Here is a 20,604-nt window from a genome sequence, read left to right as displayed (position 1 = left end):
TTGGTATTTCTCCTTTATACAAAGATCTCCAATGGTTAAGTTACTCCTTCTGCAATTAGTGCTACAAAAAACCACTACCAAATAATCAGCTTCACTACTTAAGAGTGCATATCCTTAAAATCAACTGTCCAGTAACAATGCAGTATATGAAACCTGATCCTTGGTGCACTTGAAACACCTAAAGAGTAGATACATTCAGACCAAGGAAGAAACTTACAAAGCAAGCTTTTTTTTTGTTTTTAATCTCAACTGCAATTGACAGGTCACAGACAAGTTTTCCTATCAACATGTTTTCCTATACAGATAAACAGTTAAAGACAAAGAGTTCAGAGTTTACTCTGAGATGAGCTACCTAAACTGATTATCACAAAATACTGGGTTTGCACCAAGCACAGGAAAAAAGGCTGAAGTAAACAGTCAAACATACAAAATCTCCTATACCTTCCACAGTACTCTAGTATTTTAATTAAAAAAGAAGGCAGTTTCAGAAAGTGCCACTTTGCAAAAGATTTAATACTCCTTTGTTAGTGAAAGCTTATGCAAAGCCACCAGTGAACAAATAAAAGCTAAGAAATCCTTTATCTCCCTGCTCACCACAGGATTCAATACATCTCAAACATGAGCTTCAGTACATCTCAAATATTACAACAGTAGTGTGCTGGTTTTGGTGGGAGTAATTTTCTTCATAGTAACTAAATGAGGCTGTGTTTTGGATTTGTCCTAGAAATGGTGCTGGTAACACAGGGATATTTTTGTTATTGCTGAGCAGTGCTTACACAGTGCTGAGGCCTTTTCTGCCTCTCACATCATCTCACCAGCAAGCAAGCTGGGGGTGCACAAGAAGCTGGGAGGGAGCACATCCAGGAAAGCTGACACCAGATGACCAAAGGAATATTCCATACTCTAGGACATCATGCTCAGCATATAAAGCAGGGAGAGAAAGAAGGAAAAGGGGAATGTTCACAGTGATAGCGTTTATCTTCCTAAGTAATCATTACACGTCATGGAGTCCTGCTTTCCTGGAGATGACTGAGCATCTTCCTCCCAGTGGGAAGTGGTAAAATAATTCCTTGTTTTGCTTTGCTTGCACCTGCACTTTTTGCTTTGCCTGTTAAATTGTCTTTATCTGAGCCCAAGAGCTCTCACTTTTACCCTTCTGATTCTCTCCCCCATCCTACTAGTGAGAAATGAGAGAGCAGCCATGTGAGACTTGGTTGCTGTCTGTACGGAACTTCTACAAACTTCTTAGTTCTTCATTAAAATTAATGGTAGTTTTGAAGTCTTCTCTGCCAGTTTTGAGTCCTGCTTGGAATAGGTTGCTCAGAAAGGTTGTGTGCTGGCCATCATTCCACTAATTATGAGGACACTTTGAGCTTAAAATACAGCCGAAGAAACAGAAGGTAATGTAGTTTTATTACGTCTTTTTACATCTTGTAATAAAACTAGTCTCTGAGTGATAAATTCCCTCCAAAATTAGTACTTTTTTACTTTTTTGAATGTACATGCTTTTGTAGGCTGTGTTCTGGTTTGAAGCTACAGTGCTTCAATATGATTCTTCCACTGAGTCACGATTTAAGCCCAGACATCAACCAAGTCTCACAAAAACACCACATGAAAACCAGAGGAGAATACTTTGTACAGACTTTCTCAATACTCATAGACAATAAAGTAAGCAGGAACCTACAATGTTATGACAAGTTATGACCTATTAATACTTTCTAGCAAAACAAAGATCATAAGACAACATTAATATCGAAAAGATAAATGTGGACAAGAACAGTTTCAGATCACAGGTAGGTTTAGCTGTGCTCATATTACCATTTATAGCACTGATACATCAGAAACATCAGTGTATAGACACCTCAGACTTGTATTATCAAAAAACAATTTTCAGGGTAAAGTAATTCCCAGTCATGGAATTTATCATCCCACAGAGATTTATAGCTTTGTAGTATGAGGAATAATCAGTTTACTACATCAGCCTCAGCAGACTTTCCAGCAATCTGGTGTTAAAAAGCATTGCTGAATGTTTTGCTTTGAGGTGTTTGCTACAAATAATCATGTATGATTAAGCTTTGCCTTCTATCTTGAATAGCCTCTGTCTGAACCCCATACTGAACCAGATGCAGATAAAGAAGCTGATTGCATCCATCCAAAAGGCAGTAATGACTTTCTTCAGGTGTGACAACACTTGATCTTGTCTACAAGTTTACAAGGAAACAAAAGGAAAGAAGTGATAGCACTAGACTGAACACATTAAATACATCTCAGCTTGACATGCTAAGCCAGCTATCATAGCTGAAGCAATGCTAGGGATAGCTCTGCAGAGTAACACCCAAAAGGGAGTTCCTGTAACAAATAATGGTTTTAGACTTTCTTCTGGGCAGACAGTCTAGTAAGAAAGGGGCACGATCACTACAGACTTTCAGTGAGGTTTAATGTGGCCAGTACTAGACAATTCACAACAAAATAGCAGTCGCCACTGTTGAGCCTCTTTACAGGACACTTGAGGTTTACTTTGGAACAGACATTGAAATCCAGTATCTCAGCAGCTAACAAGCTGTTCTCGCTACTTTGTTACTAATTAGGCAGATGTCTTCATTTTAGTATCAAAGAAATTTCCAAAAAGGCTAACAGCGGCTTGACTAAGCAACAATACTGAAGACAGTACCAAAATCAGTCAGCTATGGCTGAGTAATATCAGAGTCAAATGACACAGCACAAGACAAAGTCCAGTGAAAGTGTTATGCAAACCAGTCGCCACATCCTCCATAAAGGAAGATGACGGAATACAGGAGAGACTGAAATATTAGTAAGATTTTAATTACATTAAGTATTCTCCATCTAAATTTGAAACGTGTAAGGTACCTAGACATGTTTTCAAAGATATCACTAGCCTAGGAAGAATAGACTTTAGTCGTAAAGGTTAAAGATTAGTCTGTAATCAGTTAAGTTTGTATTTAAAGCAAAGACAAGCAGAACACAGGTTACTATTTGACCTTTTGTTTATATTTATTCTTTAGTCATGTTTATTATTATTTTTTTTAATTATTATTCTTTTGTCATCTTTTTGATTAGCCTTCTTTCACATATTTTACAATAAAAAGCTGAAGACATAATCAAGACATTTTGTTACACGATGTTTTACAGAAATACACAAAAAATATACACACCCTATTATGGAATCTTGAAGCCCGGTATGTTCTTGGAGATAGATTGTACACAGCATAGTGGCCAGGATGTTTAGAGTCCAGACATAATCGTACATCTTCTATGTTATTTTTGATAGCAGATTCTACACCTTCAGCTGGAAAGGACATCACTGAAGAAAGACAGAACAAACAGCAGGTGAAATTTTTCATATAACAAGAATAATGAGAAGTTACACTTAAGAAAGACAACGCTATCATACCAGCAATTCTGGAAGTGATGTATGATATATCCAAGTCTCCTTTTGCATAACTGAAACAGAACACATTGAAGTTAATACTGGGAAATATAATCATTCAAGCCATAAGCCAGGTCTCTCAGGCCACACCCACCACCAGGAATAATATTTCATTCTTTCCATCTGAGGCTTGTTACCTCACACTTCAAGGTTTTCAGAACAGAGCTTTCAGAATAGATATTGTGTTAGAACAGTTACTCATTTAAATCAGTTGCATTAAAACTATCTCTGGGATTTTGTAGACACGATTAATGTTTAACTCACTCCTCTAGCCCCTGCTTTTACTGATAAAAACTTGCTGTAGGGTATCAATTTGAAAGTCTAATGAGGATGCATTAACACCTTAATGAAGAATATCACAATGCTTAAAATAAAGACTATTAGTTGAAGCTTCAAAGTTTAAAATTATGTAACTCTGGCATGTTACTATCTGGCACAGATGGATGTGCTATGCAATATCCAGATTCCATATAAATAGTGTTAATTAAGTAAACTTCCCTGTCTGACTATTCAGGAGTACTTTGGCAGTCACATTTTCACCACCAGACTGTCACTACGAGGACTGAAGACCCTTCACAGTGGGCAAGCTCCAGTGAGCCCACAGGAGCCTTACCCCACTCTCTACACACCCCACACTCGCATTCAGACATGGTTTCCTCACTCAATCAACCCCAGGTTTCCCACAGCAACGTCTCAGACCTCTATAAGCTTATAGTAATTAATCATGGTGCAGCAACGGAATCACAGGCTCGAGCTAGTGCCTCCCAGGAGGTGCCCTAAACAAAGGAAACCTTGGGCTCTATACCCTCACAGTCTAAGCCCACTCAAGTCGGGGGGTCACTGGCTCCTGCTTGTCTCAGTGTCTGGTCTCCTGCCTGGGCTACATCTCCCTGTGCCCTTTGTTGTGCAAAGGGTCAGCACCAGTTCCTGGCCTCTTGGCTCAGGCTCCCATCCACAGCTCAATCTGCAGCTACACATCGAGCTACCTGTGCTAAATGTGCTTCTCAGCATAAAGGGTACCTGAATCGCTTTCCTCATTTAAATAATTTCTCCAAAAACTCACTCTTGAAACTCCCAGAGAGAACCAGGCATTAACCATTACCCACCTGTAGTGCATAGCTTTAAAGTGCAGCCTTTTAAAAAAGTAATCGCCCAGTGATTTTTTGAAAATTTATTTATTTAGGTCCCTTTCTTGCATCTCTACCTTATCATCCACATTATGTCAATAATTTACTAATTTAAGACCACTATTATTTTTTTGTTTCTAGGGTATCTGCTATGTAGCAGAATGAAAACACTCAAGAAAAAAGAAACCTGAAGAGACCCAGGCCAACACCCTTGAGTATAATTACACAGGTCTGCACTTCTGGATTGGCAAAATAAGAACAAACCTCACCTACCAACCTTAACTTACACATTCCTAACTTAAATACCTCAGTAGAACATTAACTCCAGAACATCAAAATGTCACTACAACACTGATGCATGTTTAAGGAATGCAGAGTTTCCAACAACATTTCAAGACACTGCTTAAAAGAGCAGACCCAGGACACTGCACTCCAATTTTGAAACACCAAAAGAACATTAAGCTTTGATACTTTACTCCTTGCTAGTGAACATGAAGGAGGTTAGAGGGATTGATTAAAAATTATTGAATGAAGGACAGTAAGGAGCATTTTGGATAAGGCAAAAACTGTTCTGAATGGAAGGCCATTACACACAGTATTTATGCCAAATGGGCATAAACAGTGTCCTAACAATGAAAATGATCCTCTACCTCAAATGGAAATCACCACAAGGAAGTTTGAATCTCACTAGACAAAAGCACTAAAAAAAATCCTCAGCTTTGAAAAACTTTGCATAAGGAGGTAGACAAATAGTGACTATTTCAAAATGTGTTGCACTTTGGAAGGAGATACTTCGTGTAAGCTTAAGCAGCAATATTGTTGCAGACTAATTATGGAAGGAATTTACATTCAGGGCTAATCATGTGATGAACATAGCCTTTTATAGAATTAAGAACTATCAAATGCTATTTGTTGCTTACACCCAAGAGCTTCAAGCAAGAAAACATGTAGGTCTCTCCAGTAATACCAACTTTTTGTTTGAAATCATGATAAAGGACCACCGAACATGGTAGCTGAAAAACAAGGAACCATTATCTCTTCAGTGCTTTAACACCGAGGTTAAACAGAAACAGGAAACAGAAGTGCAAAACCATTAAGAGCCAAAACCCCAACAGTTCTTATACCCATTCCTTTGCAAGACATTCAGATACTGACTTCTTACTAGCGACACCATTCAATTCAGCTTTGGGTTTTACACTTGTCTAAACGAGAATTCCACATTATTAGAAGCATGGATCTTACCATACACACACTTCTGAAAGAACACAGTTAATCTGTCTGTAACAGAGCACAGGCAACTCCAGCTGGCTGTTTTGAAGGGAAAAAAACCCCTGTGTTCATTTAATCAATTTAGGAGTCTCCAGAACATGTCACCATGTCCTTAAAGTTCATTGAACTTTATTCTGAAGATTTCAGAGCTATTTCAGTACTAAGACTTGAACACAAAGTACTCTGTTTACAGTGCAGTGTTTTATATGTCAGAATGGTAACAGAGATTTCTTTAAATAGCAGGAAGGTGAAAAAATGCTTCTTAACATTGGTAAGCATTCTTACATATTTCAAGATATAACCTTGTAACTACAAATCATAAATAAGGTATTTCTTTCCACGTTGTTAACAGCAGAAACTTCATTTACATAGCAATGTTACCGGGAGGTGATAAGAGAAGCAAAGCACAAAAACAGATTTGCAAAGAGGGTTTCTGGCCTATGATACAATATGGAAAACTCCACTGCTTTTAAGGCTCTTATATGCTTAAATAGGAATGTGTGATACAACACCAGTATTTAGTCACTTTTCTGATGATACCAGGCTACTTCAAGGCTTTTTAGCAATAAGGTTAGTGGGACTGGACTAGGCTAGTCTAGTCTCCATATGGAAGCATGTGTTGTTTTCTTGCAGTACCAAATGGGGGCCTACAAGATGACAGGAGAGGGGCTTTTTACAAGGGCATGTAGTAATAGGATATGAGGAAATGCCTTTAAACAGAGAGGGAAGGGATGGATTAGATAGTAGCTAGAAATTCTTCACTGTGAGGGTGGTGAGACACTGGATTGAATACCCCACTCCTGGAAGTGTTCCCTGCCCTGTTGGATGGGGCTTTGAGGAACCTGGTCTATGGAAGGTGCCTCTGCTCATTGCACAGGGGCTGGAACTAGATGATGCTACAGCCTCAAAGTTTAAAATTATATAGAAGATCATTGCAGCAAATTAAGCTAAAAGCAATTACATTAAAATTAACAATTAAATTCACAAAATAAATTAATTAACATACAGAACAAAATTCTACAGCAGTGCATAGTTACTTTGTGTTATTAGCTGAAGATGATAAAGAACAAAGAATTACACACTAAGCAGCACAGCTACAATGTAAGTATATAAACCATTATCTTCAGTTAAATAATGCCCCAAAACTAAGCAATCTGCCTCCAGACATTTGTACACTTACAAGATTAGAAATCTATTAACTAAATACCACCTTTATTTCCAGTTTAATTCTTTTAAAGCCATGAAGAAAAGCAGCACTGAAATTCACATAAATCTGTTCTCACTTGGTTTTGCTTTGTGAAACTGAATTAATCATTCAACTACCTAGTGTAATACAAAGATTCATGATACTGACACGGCATTAAAGCAGAAGCAAAATTACCTTAGAGGCAAAGAAAGTTGGCAATAAAAGGCAGCTAATTCTTCCACAGATTACTACATCATAATCTCTTCAGTGAAAGAGACTGTTCTGACAAAGCAAAGGAAAAGTGATGGTAAGTTTTGCATGCTGCTTTCAATACCAGTGAAGATTAGATACTCTGAACATTTAGCTATGGTTTCTGGCAAGGCATTTGTAACCTGTGTGGATTTAGACCTCAATAAGCATGAAAGCTGGTCAAGGGCACAGAAGCTTCACAAGAGAGAAACTCATGGGTTTGAAAGAAGTCTGTCTGCAGACAAAGGGAATAATTCCACAATTCAGAAAAGTAACGACAAGCAGGAAGGAGAACCCCTACCTAATGAGATGGCAGACTCCAACACAAGGAGTGCTTAAGTATGGTGGGGAAGATGCATGACAAGGAAGAGACATTTCAATTGGTCCAGAATGTCTGCTTCTTGTGTTGGTTGAAGAGTTTTGGAAAGGCAGTCAAGAATGCAACAGTAGAAGGGATATTCTCACATCACTGTTGTATCAGCGGTAGCCACAAGACAAGCTTGTGAAAGCAGAGAATGACCATGACAGAAAGAGACACGCCCTACAGTAGATGCAAACAAAGAATTAATAATTCAGCTTGATTGAAACAGTCTAAGAACGCACAAACTACGTCATAGGGCTCTCCACAGCTGAAAAAATGTTAAATGCTTAAAGGACCTGACCGTGTCTTAGGTCCAATAGAACACTAAGTATTGATGATGTTAATTCATGTTTTGCCATTTCAATGAACTATTAAATATAGTTAGGATTCAAAATACATGGCAGGCTTACAAAGGAATGAAAATTACAGAACTAAGGGCTGCTAAAGAATATAGGCAAATTACAAGTGGAGAGTGTTTCTTCTACCAGTATTGATTAAATATTACCTGGAAAATATGTATTGAAGTAATTGGTTCTCACTAGTATAATGACATACTTCGTGCATTCCTTCCTTTTTTTCTCTACTTCTCAGCCCAATGACTAAATTCACTTGGGTAACACAAGAACACAGAAAAGTAGTTGCATGAAGACATAGGGTCCTACACAAAACCAAAGGGTTTTTTTATGGTAGCGTAGAACGGAAATAAAAATCTGATAGTCTGATATGTTATGTCAGAGGTGGTGTTCAGGAGTCACCTAATTATAAATTCTCATTCCATCAACCTAATCAAACCAAAACCAAGGTCAAACAATTATATTTACAAGATAGTTTTACTAAATATCGAAATAGGACTTTCCATAATTAAAACAAACAAGAGGTAAAAGTAGTGAAATTTTCTTTGACTAATATTTACTAAGTTCCACAATCCGTGAACTGAGCTGTTCTGTTCAGCCACAGAACACTAACTAGCAACTGAGAAGTATCACACACACTCTAAGATAGGTGTAAGCCTTATTTCGGGCAGTCACCATAATCTAAACAATTGTAAAGAGCATGAGAACTGAGCAGAATCTTTTCAGACAGCAAGGACTCATTGTCCAATACTTCTGAAGCTGCTAGATGAGCTCTGCAGATGAGGTTGGACATACTGTTTTATTCCTTGCACACTACACTTACTACGAAAGCAAAGGAAATCACACAAAGCAAAAAGCTACACACACCTGCTAGGTAACAGAAATAAAGTGTAGGCACAGACTAAGCCATTCGCATTAAGAAGATAATTTTAGACAGTCTTAATCCACCACTAGAAAAGGGGAAAACAGCACAACAAATTCAAAAAAATTACTAAACTTCCAATAGTCTTTGAGAAAGAATCTGCTTGCAAGAGCAGGAAGAGGAAGCTTCTTCAAATGTAACTGAGTGATGGAGGCACAACAACCCAGAAAATCATATGGAGAAAAGAGTACAAGACAGTGAAGTGCAGGAGTACTTCAGAAGCATGTAGTGTACAATAAAAATATAGTATCATTGTAAACTCTTAATACATAACCACAGGAAAGTAGGGCTTATAATTTTGTCAAAACTATGTTTCATCATACAACAGTTTGTTCCCCTTAACTCCCTGTTCTGAGTCCACGTGGTTTCCCCAGGGTGGAAAGTTTGATGCCACTGTCCCAGTTTCTTCTGTAGAAAGCTTAAGGGCAAACCAAATCTCCCCAACTTTTGCAACCTTTAAAAAAAATAGAGGACCTGGCCTTTCTAAACCATGTATAGGAAGTTTAAACAGACTAAGTGTAAGAGCAAACAGTTCAAAATGCACTTGAAGTGGTTAAGTAGGTGCACAGTATCTATGTATCTAACTTTACCTGAATATTATAAACACTTCAGAGCAGTACTATGTACAAGTTACACACAGAAACTGGAAAAACCTACATGTCAAGCAATAGATTTCACAAGCGGCAGCCCAGTTAAAGGGGCACAAAGCCTTCAGTAAGGAACAAGGTTCAGTATTTCTTATGAGACTCTAGTTCAGACATATTATTCAGTAGTGACTTACCTCTAATAAGAATTGGAGCTAAGAAAACCCCTTAACACTGCATAAAATTTTATTACGAGAAAAACATGTAAGTCATACAGATTGATTAATATTGATCATAGATAAACATTTGAAATGGGGCTGAAAACCTGATGAAAAAATAATCACACACTAGGTGTCTGAAATCATATACATCTAAAGAGGAAAGCATTCATCCATACAATTCAGGGCAAAGGAGACAAACAGTGCAGATCTTCTCACACTGTCTTGAAGACACAGCATTCCACTTAAAAGCTAAACTGCAGATCTTATACACTATTCCCCTTAAGGCCTTTTTCCCCTCTCACATCCAACTCCTTTGATTTGTACCTTTCTCTACTCTTTCTTCTTCCTCTCTTATTAACAAAGGTCCTGTCTACTAATTCGATTCATTCACTCTGAACAATGACAGTCCTATTCCATACCTCTCTGCCATGTTCCAGTGCCCATCTGTTCATCTCTCATAAGCATTCAGGTACTTAAATTACAGCAACGTAAGCAGTACTTATGGACAGGCTTTTGCTGCAACCTTCTCATTTCTAGTACATGACTGCCTAAGTAACTTTGGTATTAGTATCATTCATAAAATCCCTACCAGCTATGAGAGCTCCAACTTGGAAACTATGCTGAATTTATCATTTCTGGAGTAAGCTCCTAAGCCTTCATTTAGAACCCATATAAGCACAATTTTTTTTTTTTGTTACTCACTTGGCCACAGACTGGATAACTTTAGAAGACGTATCCTTAATGTTAGTGAAAAATCGCTCTGTTCCACCCCTCAGAATATCAAAGAACCCTCCATACGTCTGGTCACATTCCGCAACGGTCAGGCCTAGAGCAGTTCAATAAAAACAATTTTACTTTATCACAGAGCCCATTCCAGGATATAAATTAAAGTACATTGCCTATAAAGCCGGAAGTCATAGCACATACAGGCTACACATTGCTGTAAGGGTCACAGTTCTAAAGCTCTCCTTAACTATGACCTACACAGTCAGGAAGTACTTAACACATTGTTTAATTTGCTGTTCATATTTATGAGAAAACAAGACAAAAAACTTTTGAAGTAAGGCCTATGTTTCTTATTGTCAATGCAGCAAAATACTGCCTTTTTTTAGTATCAGTTTCTTTAAGTGTAGCTTTTCCTTAGCAGATCTACTTAATGATCTCCAGTAGATAGTTTTAATGCAGGGCTTCAAAAGCAGCTGGCATAGTTAAGTTCCTTTTTAAGCACAACAACCCAGATAGCACAGCATCACAGCACAATATTTTTATTAATGTGATTGTATACAACAAACAGTAGCCATTTTTGCACAACACAGATGACCAGACTGACGTTGGATTACAAGTACATTCAGGAGCTGGATTCTTCCACAGAAATTCGTAGACACATAACATTACTCAATAAATATTACCCAGTTTTAACATTTCCCCTAGAACATAAATATACTTTGTCTCACTGTGTTATGGGTTAGCAAAGTAGGCCTAAATTTAGGCTTTAAAGTTCAGACCAGGCCTGGCATTGTCAGCTGACTTGAGCTGAGCTGGGCTAGCTAACAGCTGACCTCTTCTAGCCAATAATGTTGTATTCCATACCATATTACATCATCTCAAAAGGGGTAAAATCCAGTGTGTGGGAGTGGCTTGTTCAGTTCCACCATGGCAGCACTAGAAGAATGTGCCACAGCTCTTCTACAATGCTAGGCCCCTGCTCCTGCTGCCGCTACTTGCATTTTGTTTGAGTTCAGGGAAGTATAAATATTTTGGTTTTATACCTTCTCTTTCTTGCAGGGTGTCTTTTAGAGTACTTATAGATTTAAAGTAAGACACTTTGTATTAATTGGGGAGTGGGAGGTTATTTCTTGTTATATATATATATATATATAACTTGTGTAAGTGTGTGTTATATTGTAGTTTTCTCTTTTCTGTATAAATACATATAGTTACTTTCAGCATAAACCAGGTTTAGAGGGTTTTTTTCCCTCTCCCTCTTCTTCCCTTTTCACTCTGTCTTGGACAGTTGACGTTTTGCCAGCTCAACCCAAGACACACTGACAGGTCAGCACAATTAATATCAGGCAAGAAATATCAAACTGAAAGGAAAGTTGAATACAGTATGAAATAGTCCCTCGCTATCATCTGTATTAACTGGACTGTTTCACATTTACATATGGTAGTTAATATGGGTGCAGAAAAAACAGTAAGAAATTAGATGTAAATAAGCCTATAAAGCTTCTCATTTGTTTCCAATTTTCAACTGAGTGTACTGTGGAATATCTGTTTTTTCAGAATAGTCATGTCAGCTTTTAATTGTGTCATTTTGGAGATGTTTTGGCTGTTTTCATTTAGTTCTGCTAGTTCAATCCCTGTTTTATCTTAGCAGGAACTACAATTCCTCCTCCTCATCACTGGTGTCCTACAGTGTAACCATCTCGTGAAGTCTTTCCTGCAGAACATTCCCATAATTAGCTGGGCTCACAGCAGTATCAGCTACAGCTATTCCTGAAATTACTGACTAAATTGAACTCAATTGAATTTAGGCTGCTGCTTTTTCCCTTTGAGGTGGTCAGACATGAATCTTTTGGCAGTTGCAAAACTAAATAGCTTTAGGTTCTGATCACTGCCTGATATAATTCAAAATATCACAGAGAATCAAATGTCTTTCTGGCCAGGACAGAAAAGGAGATAGATGGACCTCAGATGCTTATGAGAGTACTGCTTCCTCATGCAAGCTTTCTTCAGGCTAAAATAAATGAGATCAGCTACTCCCTACCATTAATGAACTACTCTGGATCCATGGTCCAAATCCCTGCAATTGCTTCTGCATTTCTGCATTAGGCTACCTCAGCCATTAGACAAAAAGCACATTTTAGCAAAAAGTTAAAGGAAATGCCAGAGAACAGCTGCTAACTTTTTAATTCTAACACAGCTGATGTTAAATAGTTCTTGTAAAACCAAGACAGCTGTCACTTCTGTACACAAAAGATGCAGTGTTGTGCACAAACTCAGGATAGGTACTGATTTCAGTGACTCCTGACACAAAGTAGCAATTTTCAATTAAAATACAAACTTGGAAGATTTTTAACAGTTTAAATTCAAATTCCTCTTATATGGTGTTCTTTACACAACTGACTTGCAAATTTTATTGCTTCACTGAATTAAATAAGTTTGGGATTTAACTAGGCAATTTTCACTTGTTTGCCGTAACTCAGACTACCTTCTCTACAGCTCTCGTTCTTTTGAATATTATTGCTTCTTGTATCCACACTTTCATCAAGTTTTAATTCACTTATGTCAACACCCCTGCCTCTACAGTTCAAGCACACATTTTAAGTTATTTTCCATAGGAAACCTCATTTTTATATTGCCCAGCAATGCATGTTTCAGCATACAACCAAACCTTGCAAAAAAATAATACAAGGATAGAAGCAATTATATAAATGCCAAAAAGCTAGTACTACAGTAAAATATCTCAGCCCCCCAAATGATTTTTCCCCTCCCACATAAAAGATATGCAACTGCTCTTACACAAAGATGATATCTGTCTCTGCACATACCTGCATTGTACATATTGTTGAGCTGCCCTGCCGGCTTGGCGTTCTGCGAAACAGAGGTCACAGATGTTCGAGGCTGAGCATTGTTTCCATAGCCTCCATTTTGTTCCAGGAGCTGAGGAGATGAATGCTCACTGAGTATTTTCTTGCTAATTTTGTCAACTTGTTATGCTTTGCAAATTACTTTTACTTGGTGAGAACAAGCAAACTGAGCCCCAGGAGAAAGTCAGGAAGTTAAGATATACTAATTTACCCACAGACAGTGTTGTGCAAATTATGCATTGAAGGGGAGACAATCTAAGTGGGTTTCAAGCTAGCGTAGACAGAGCCTTCATGTATTAATCTGTTCAAGTTAATTATGATTAAACACAGCATATCAGAGTACTAGCATAACTAAAGAATAAACTAAGAGGATGAAAAGTTTCTCAAGAAAGAGTACGAACTACAACCAGTCTCCTTTAATGTCTCTGTGCTTTAAAAGGCATATTTTCAAAGATCATAGAAGTGATACAGATCAATTCAACTGAATTTCTAAATAAATTAGTGTGAAATTTTCAAAAGAAACAGGAGACTTGCTCTGAAATCTGTTAATAAATGCACACTTACTGGAGAAGAGAGGACAGAAAGTAAACTTACTAATATTCCTGTGAGACTTTACCTCTGTGATGGGGGATTTAGGATTGACATTCCTAGCTGCTGCAATCTCCTGCAGCTGGTTCACAAGTTCAGTGATTGACAGTCTCTCCTCTGGGTTTACCTTCAAAGTGGAGCCTAAAAAAGGAAATTCAGACAATGTAACAAACTCTTCAGAGTCTTTCTCCCTGCTGATATTAATGATTTCTTCAGAGCATAACAGTGCAATAAGCAAACACATGAAGAGAGCAGAGCAACTGCTAAATCCCTGACTAAATATCATTTTCTTAGCAGGTACCTATGAGAAAAAAGACTCACTATTTATCATTAATAATATTTCAAAGAGTATAATTCAAGATCAATTAATGAAGAACCACAGAAGTAACTTTGTGTCTAATACTGTAGTATTTGGATACATTTCTGGAACTATGATTAAATTTTCCAGTCATCTATTTGAAATTTAAAAGAATTTAAGCAAGTTCAAAGAAACTAAATCAAAACACTGTTATTCCTATGGATTAATTCAGATACTAAGCAAGGCAGGCATAGAACTAAAAATCAAGTTTCACATCCTAATTTTTTTGATAATAGATTAGGCTTATTACTAAAACGAGAATTTGTTGCAGTTCACCTTTTTTACCATCACATATCAATAATATTCAACTATCAGTAAGACAACACTGTCAATACCAACACATATCCATAGAAACACAAAATTAAATAACACTTTAAACTTACGAATAAGATTGTGAAACACAGAATAGCGGGTGTCGTTTTGTGGGATAACGTATTTCCCATTGACTATGCGAAGTTTAGCTCCATCTTCAAAGGGATGTTGCCTAAAGCACAGCAAGTACAGGACACAGCCCAGAGCCTACAGAGAAAAACACAAAAATACTGCTTAGAATCTCAGGGTTGTGTAAGCTGAAAAAGACCTTTGTGATCCTCATGTTCAAACATTAACCCAGCACTGTCAATTTACCACTAAACCATGTTCTCAGTGCCACATCCGCACATCTTTTAAATACCTCAAGGGATGGTAACTCAACTACTTCCCTGGACAGCCTGTTCCAACATCTGAAAACCCTTCCAGTGAAGAAATTTTTCCTAATATCCAATCTAAATGTTCCCTCATGCAACTTGAGGCCATTTCCTCTTATCCTATCACCAGCTACTTGAGAAGTATTCCTGTCTTTTTTTAAAAAAATCAGAAGTCATACAAGAAATCCCTTTTAGAAACTTCACAGCATACAAAAACAAGTAATCTTTCAACACTGAATACGTTCAAGAACAGGACTGTTCTTACAAAAAGGTCCAGAATTCTTGTTCTGTGTCTTCATCCTGTGCTGCAAGGAGACTATTTTTTTGTGAGGACAGAATTTAGTCTCTTTTATTTCTAACTCACATACATTCTGTTATGCAACACAACAGCTAGGTGAGCATTTAAGTGCTAAGCAATTTGTTTAAATGATATTAGGGGGACACAACAGCATCTTCAAAATGCATCTTTAGCAAAAGATTTGAAAAAAATAAGCCCAAAATGAAAGTTCCTTTATTTCCTACAAAGAGATGGGTATTCAACTCTTGTAACAAAATCTAAAGATCATTTTCAGACAAGTTCATTCAATCCTCAAAACACAGGACTACCACATTCTGGGGAACTTGGAAGTTCCTCCATGTATTCAGCTTGAGACTTGTGCTATCTGAGAAGGGAACAGCCAAAACAGAGAGAAGTCAGTTTTAAATTCTCATGTCTGAATAACTCAGGTATTATGGATTAGCTAGGATGACTGCATCTGTAACTGAAGTAAACATAAACTGATCTATTTTTTCAAAAAATATATATCTCTGCCACTATATTTAATACTACTGTAATAGAAACATGTTCCATTCTCACCTATAAAACTTTGATAATAAAGCATCCAATGCCTCCAAGCAACTGTTTGCACAAGTTTGGAAAATTTCTCCTCAAAGATTCTTCTGAACCCCAGTTCAGTTTTTAAGCACATGGGCTTTTATAGCAGCCCTGACAAAAAAAAACAAGCCCGGGAAGATGTTACCCACAAAAACTGCTTACTGCCTCCAGTCCTCTGTGTGCACCATTTCCAACTGCCCTTGGTTGTCAAGAGCAGCTTCAAAGATCTGAATGGTACTGGAATCTCAAAGGTCCCGGATTTAGTTACTACAAAACACTTACTGAGTCTCTCAGTCCAGGGCCAGAAATAAAGTGCACATTAGTTCTCTATTTATGTGCACATTTATGTCAGTCGGTTGAAGAAAGTTCTCTAATACATACACTGAAGCATCACACACTCCATGCTAATCCAGCAGGGGAATACAGCAACTATCATCTACTATCCCACAGAAACACCTGTTTACAAAGAAGTAAGGCAGATCATAATTAAGTTGGAGGAATGAAACTACTCCCAAGACATCTTGTACCTCAGAAAGCAGCAGGGGAGACAAGCACCAAGGCCATCAGCTGCACCCAGAGAAGTGTAGAGACCACTTAGATTTGATCTTTGCTTCAACTGTTAGAGTGTTTTTCATTTCCTCTGCTTTATCTGTAACTTAGGATTGTAACTCTGAGAGATTTTGGGTATTTTAAATGCCGACTGTCAGTCAACTTGCTTAAAAAGCAACTTCAGTTGTAGCCTCAGCACTGACACACTTAACAGACAGGCTCAGTCCCCAAGATGCTGTCCCAAAGCTGTACAGTCACTCTAGAGAAGTTGCCTGGGTCAGTCTGAGCACTCACTTGCCAAAAGGCAAAAAAGCAGCACCACAAAGTGACCAAAAATAACTAGGAATAACTTTTGACCTGCCTTAAAGGGACAGTGAAGTTTCTGGAGGGTTGATGTAGCGTTTGGGGACTGGGAGGATGGATGAAAGGCAGGGGTAGGATTGTTTGTAACGAACAAGAATACTGTTATTTTTCCCCTGACCAGCTTCAGGCAATAAGTAGAACACTTTAAAAGTTCCACAGTACAGATGCAGGATGACACAAATATTATACCAAAACAGAGTCAAATTAATCTGCATAAAATCTAAAAGGACTGTCCAGCTCACATAGAATTAAAACCTGCAAGATGTCTTGCACTGACTATAAGACTTTTTACTAAATATTGGTAATGAGAACCCAACTTGGAAGTTTTGCTCCTTAACAAACATTTCCAAATCCAATTTTTCTGCTTTTTCAGAAATCTTCAAAAGTGGGAGGGTATATCTGTACTGCTGTTCTAAGAAAGACATTATTACTTCCTTCATGGTTTTAAGCTCACACAGTGACAAGCACACAGACTGCAACCATGAGTGTTACTCACTGTATTTGCTTTCTTTGGAAAACTGCTTTGTTTATATCCCAAACACAAACTACAACCCTGCTTCCTGAGACAGGGCTATATGCTATTGCCAAATACTTCCTTGAATCCAAAGCATAAAGAAAACACACAGAACATGTTCCAACAAAGGCATGGTAAATGAAATAGATCCTCCCAAGAAACAAAAGGAGACAATCACCATTTAACTACTAACAGATACAGAATTATTCTAGTAAAAAAAATAAACAGCAATTGCCCCTTTGAGTGAGGCTTTATTACATAAATTACTAGCTTTGTGTTTAACTGGATGTGATTCTGGCTCAGATTGCCAATATTTCATGCATGTGAAGTGACCAAACAGTCAGTAAAATGTACTTTACTTGGTGTTTCTTCACATGCCACAAAAAACCCACCAACAGTTGCTGAATCTGAACAAGAGTTTCCACAATATCTTGTAACTAATTTAAGAAATTGCATGAAGTTCTGAGATTCCAAATAAAAACTTCTAAAACACCAATACTTCATTTTCTCAGTTTGTCTTTTGACACACTGCCAATACAGGTAGCAACTGCAGCTTGACATCGGGCTCCATAAAAAACATCCAATTAACTAAATCCCTAAGCACAATCTCACTGGGGAGCAACCTCAGTACTGCAGTACTACATAATTGGAAAATGTAAACTGAGGATTTAATAATTACCTTTAATTTTGGCTACAGATTTTTTAGTGAACATTAACAATTTATCATGTCTTCTATGCAAAGCATGAATGATCTCTGCATTGTTCTCATCCTTGCTATCTCTTAGTAAGTTACACAGATGAAATATCTAGACATAACCATTCTGAACTTGCTAATAGGCAGCCCCAGGACTACATTAATGGCAGAGCATGAAAGGCAAGAATTTGAATCTTAGGACTCTAAATATTCTGGGTTTCTAGTGCCAAGCTCCAACTCAGCAACAGTTCTATTGAACGCTAAAGAAGCTCAGCATTGCCTCTCACAGTGGAAGTCAAGCTAGATCTGGGAGAAAACGTTGAATACTACATCTTTTAATACTTAGATACAGAGTTCATAGTATTTAAGTTTGCTTTACTATAAGACACTACATTTATTTTGGTATTTTGATTTATTTAATCCAAAAACTAATGAAAAGCCTGCAAAAATCAGTTCCACTATGACATAAGCAGCTGTGGTAAGCAAGAGAAAAAATTCTTACCCAAATGTCCTGTTTTTCACCAATTGGAAAATTTGAATACAAGTCTATCATTTCTGGTGTCCTATACATTGGCGTTGTATTCCTTGTGATCTGCCGGAGACAGAATTTACTGAAACAGAATCTTGAATAATTAGCTCCAATAACATTCAATCAAAGAAAGAGCTCTCCATGTAGAAGAGATAGGATTGTCACTTTGAAAATTAATTTCAGAAAGACCTGGACAAGTAAGAGGGCTGAGCAATCACCAACCATATCAAGTTCAACAAGGAAAAGTGCCAGATTCTTCACCTGATATGGGGCAACAAAATATTGAAAAACCAACAATTAACCAAGCAGTGAATTCACACTGCTGTGTGCACCTCTCATTTTTCATCTCACTTGAAGACAGTACAGACATACCCAAAGAGTTAAGCTATGGATCCCTGAAGAGAACTTTTAACCTTCTTGCAGAGACTATACTAGACAATGGTACAACCTCATCATTTCTCCAGAAACCAGTGGATTGTTCTCCATGAATGACAGATTCCAAATCAGAGGAGTTTACAGAGACTAACAGTATCAGAAACTGCACGCATGAATTTTAAGTGTCACTGTATTTCTGTTGATGTATTACACTAGCTTCACCAGCATTACTCTCAACTGTAAACTAAGAACAAATGTACTTTGCAAAAGCACATCACATGGTAGACATGGCCATGTAGTCTTTGAAGCAAGGCTGCCTATTCATATTCTGCTAAGCTGACTTGCCATTTCTTTATATATCATTCAGCTGAGAAAAACAGATGGGAAGAAGGGACTCACTCTGGCATAACCACTTTCTGACTTTTAGTCAAGAGTGTAATTAGAAGTTTAGTAATCATTTATCTTCACACCAGATTGCAGAATGGACCCTGACTATGTTGAAGCAGTGGTTGTATCTACAGCTACAAAACACAAGCTGTGATTGTAACTGCAGAGTGTTTCAACTCTGGCAAGCCAAATACAAACTCAAAACTTTATAAATAATACTATAACTGAAACAATCTTCAGTTTAGATGTCCCATGAATCAGTATTAGATTAACAGTAACAGTTAAATGAATACACAGATGATACTAAGATTAATCACAGTAAAATAGTCTCACCTCTTCTTCCACCAGTGATCTCTTTTGTGCAGACCAGGTGTAGTCAGGATAGTAAGCTACAGTTGTAGCACTACCGAAGTCACAAAGTTTAATTGTCCCTTGGTTACTAATAAGCAAGTTTTCCACCTTTGAAAAGAGAAAAAATAATAGATTGAAGATGTCTTCTACTTTTAAACATCAGCTTACTTGTGCGTATAAATAAAAGCTACTCACGATAGACCAAAATGTTGTTTACAGGAGCACAGATTTCAGACAGTACTATAGTTTCATAGAAATATAGCCAAATTTCAAAAGGAAGCATCAAACACCATGAGAAGAAAACATCCAAGAGAGCAAGAAATAAACCCTGGGTCAAAAAATAATTTCATTAAAGCCTAAGAAAAGGCCAGTTTTTCAGAGGAGTATTTGTAGAAGCGGTGTCTTGGAATCCAAACATTTTCATGCCTAAAACTGAACACTGTTAGCTTAACTGCAGTGGAGTGGAGATTAGGACTGCTGTAGATGAGAAACAGGAAGGTACTAGTAGAGAAACAGACTGCTAGGAAACACTCAGAAAGAGGTAGCCATGACCCTGTGCAGAGACAGAAAACAGCTGTCTGAGGATCATGTGCTGCCTGAATAGTTCATCATCATCCCTGCCTTTTTCTGCTTCACAAATTCCAACCTTCTTGTACTGTGAAATGTGGAAAAAACTTAAGGATAGAATAAAAGTATTCAGCATAGATACTGTGGAGTTATGATGACAAAAATGATGAAAAATTTAATTTGTAGGAAGTTAGGAAAAGGTGTAAAAATTAAGAAGCATACTGTAACATTACAACACCACACTTCAGATAACAAGATTTGTCTTGCCTTTCCCTCTGAAGTCACACCATCTCTGGACTAAATTCTGCAAAACCTCAGTTTACAGAATATACTACTAGCTCTCCTTACACATGCCCCTTCCAACTTCTTCCACCATAAAACAAATTTTGACTACCCTGCAGGTAGACAAAAGTGCCGTTAATGATCTGGTTAGAGTATCAATCTCAATGAGCAATCTGA

The 20,604-nt window shown here is 37.5% G+C and overlaps 1 protein-coding gene across 1 annotated transcript in view; it reads right to left on the bottom strand.

The window, feature by feature from the left end:
• Nucleotides 1-20,604, bottom strand: part of GAK (cyclin G associated kinase) — a 74,823-nt gene that overhangs the window by 34,372 nt on the left and 19,847 nt on the right. The window contains exons 6-13 of the mRNA XM_071579871.1: nt 19,561-19,686; nt 18,439-18,528; nt 14,640-14,775; nt 13,927-14,039; nt 13,272-13,383; nt 10,423-10,546; nt 3,413-3,462; nt 3,174-3,322 (exon numbers count right to left, since the gene is read on the bottom strand). Of these exons, the coding sequence (XP_071435972.1) occupies nt 3,174-3,322; nt 3,413-3,462; nt 10,423-10,546; nt 13,272-13,383; nt 13,927-14,039; nt 14,640-14,775; nt 18,439-18,528; nt 19,561-19,686 (900 nt within the window). The remainder of the gene's footprint in view (nt 1-3,173; nt 3,323-3,412; nt 3,463-10,422; nt 10,547-13,271; nt 13,384-13,926; nt 14,040-14,639; nt 14,776-18,438; nt 18,529-19,560; nt 19,687-20,604) is intronic.

Source organism: Pithys albifrons, chromosome Z (assembly GCF_047495875.1).
Source record: "Pithys albifrons albifrons isolate INPA30051 chromosome Z, PitAlb_v1, whole genome shotgun sequence".
Taxonomy (NCBI): domain Eukaryota; kingdom Metazoa; phylum Chordata; class Aves; order Passeriformes; family Thamnophilidae; genus Pithys; species Pithys albifrons.
This window is presented reverse-complemented; position numbering and strand designations above follow the sequence as displayed.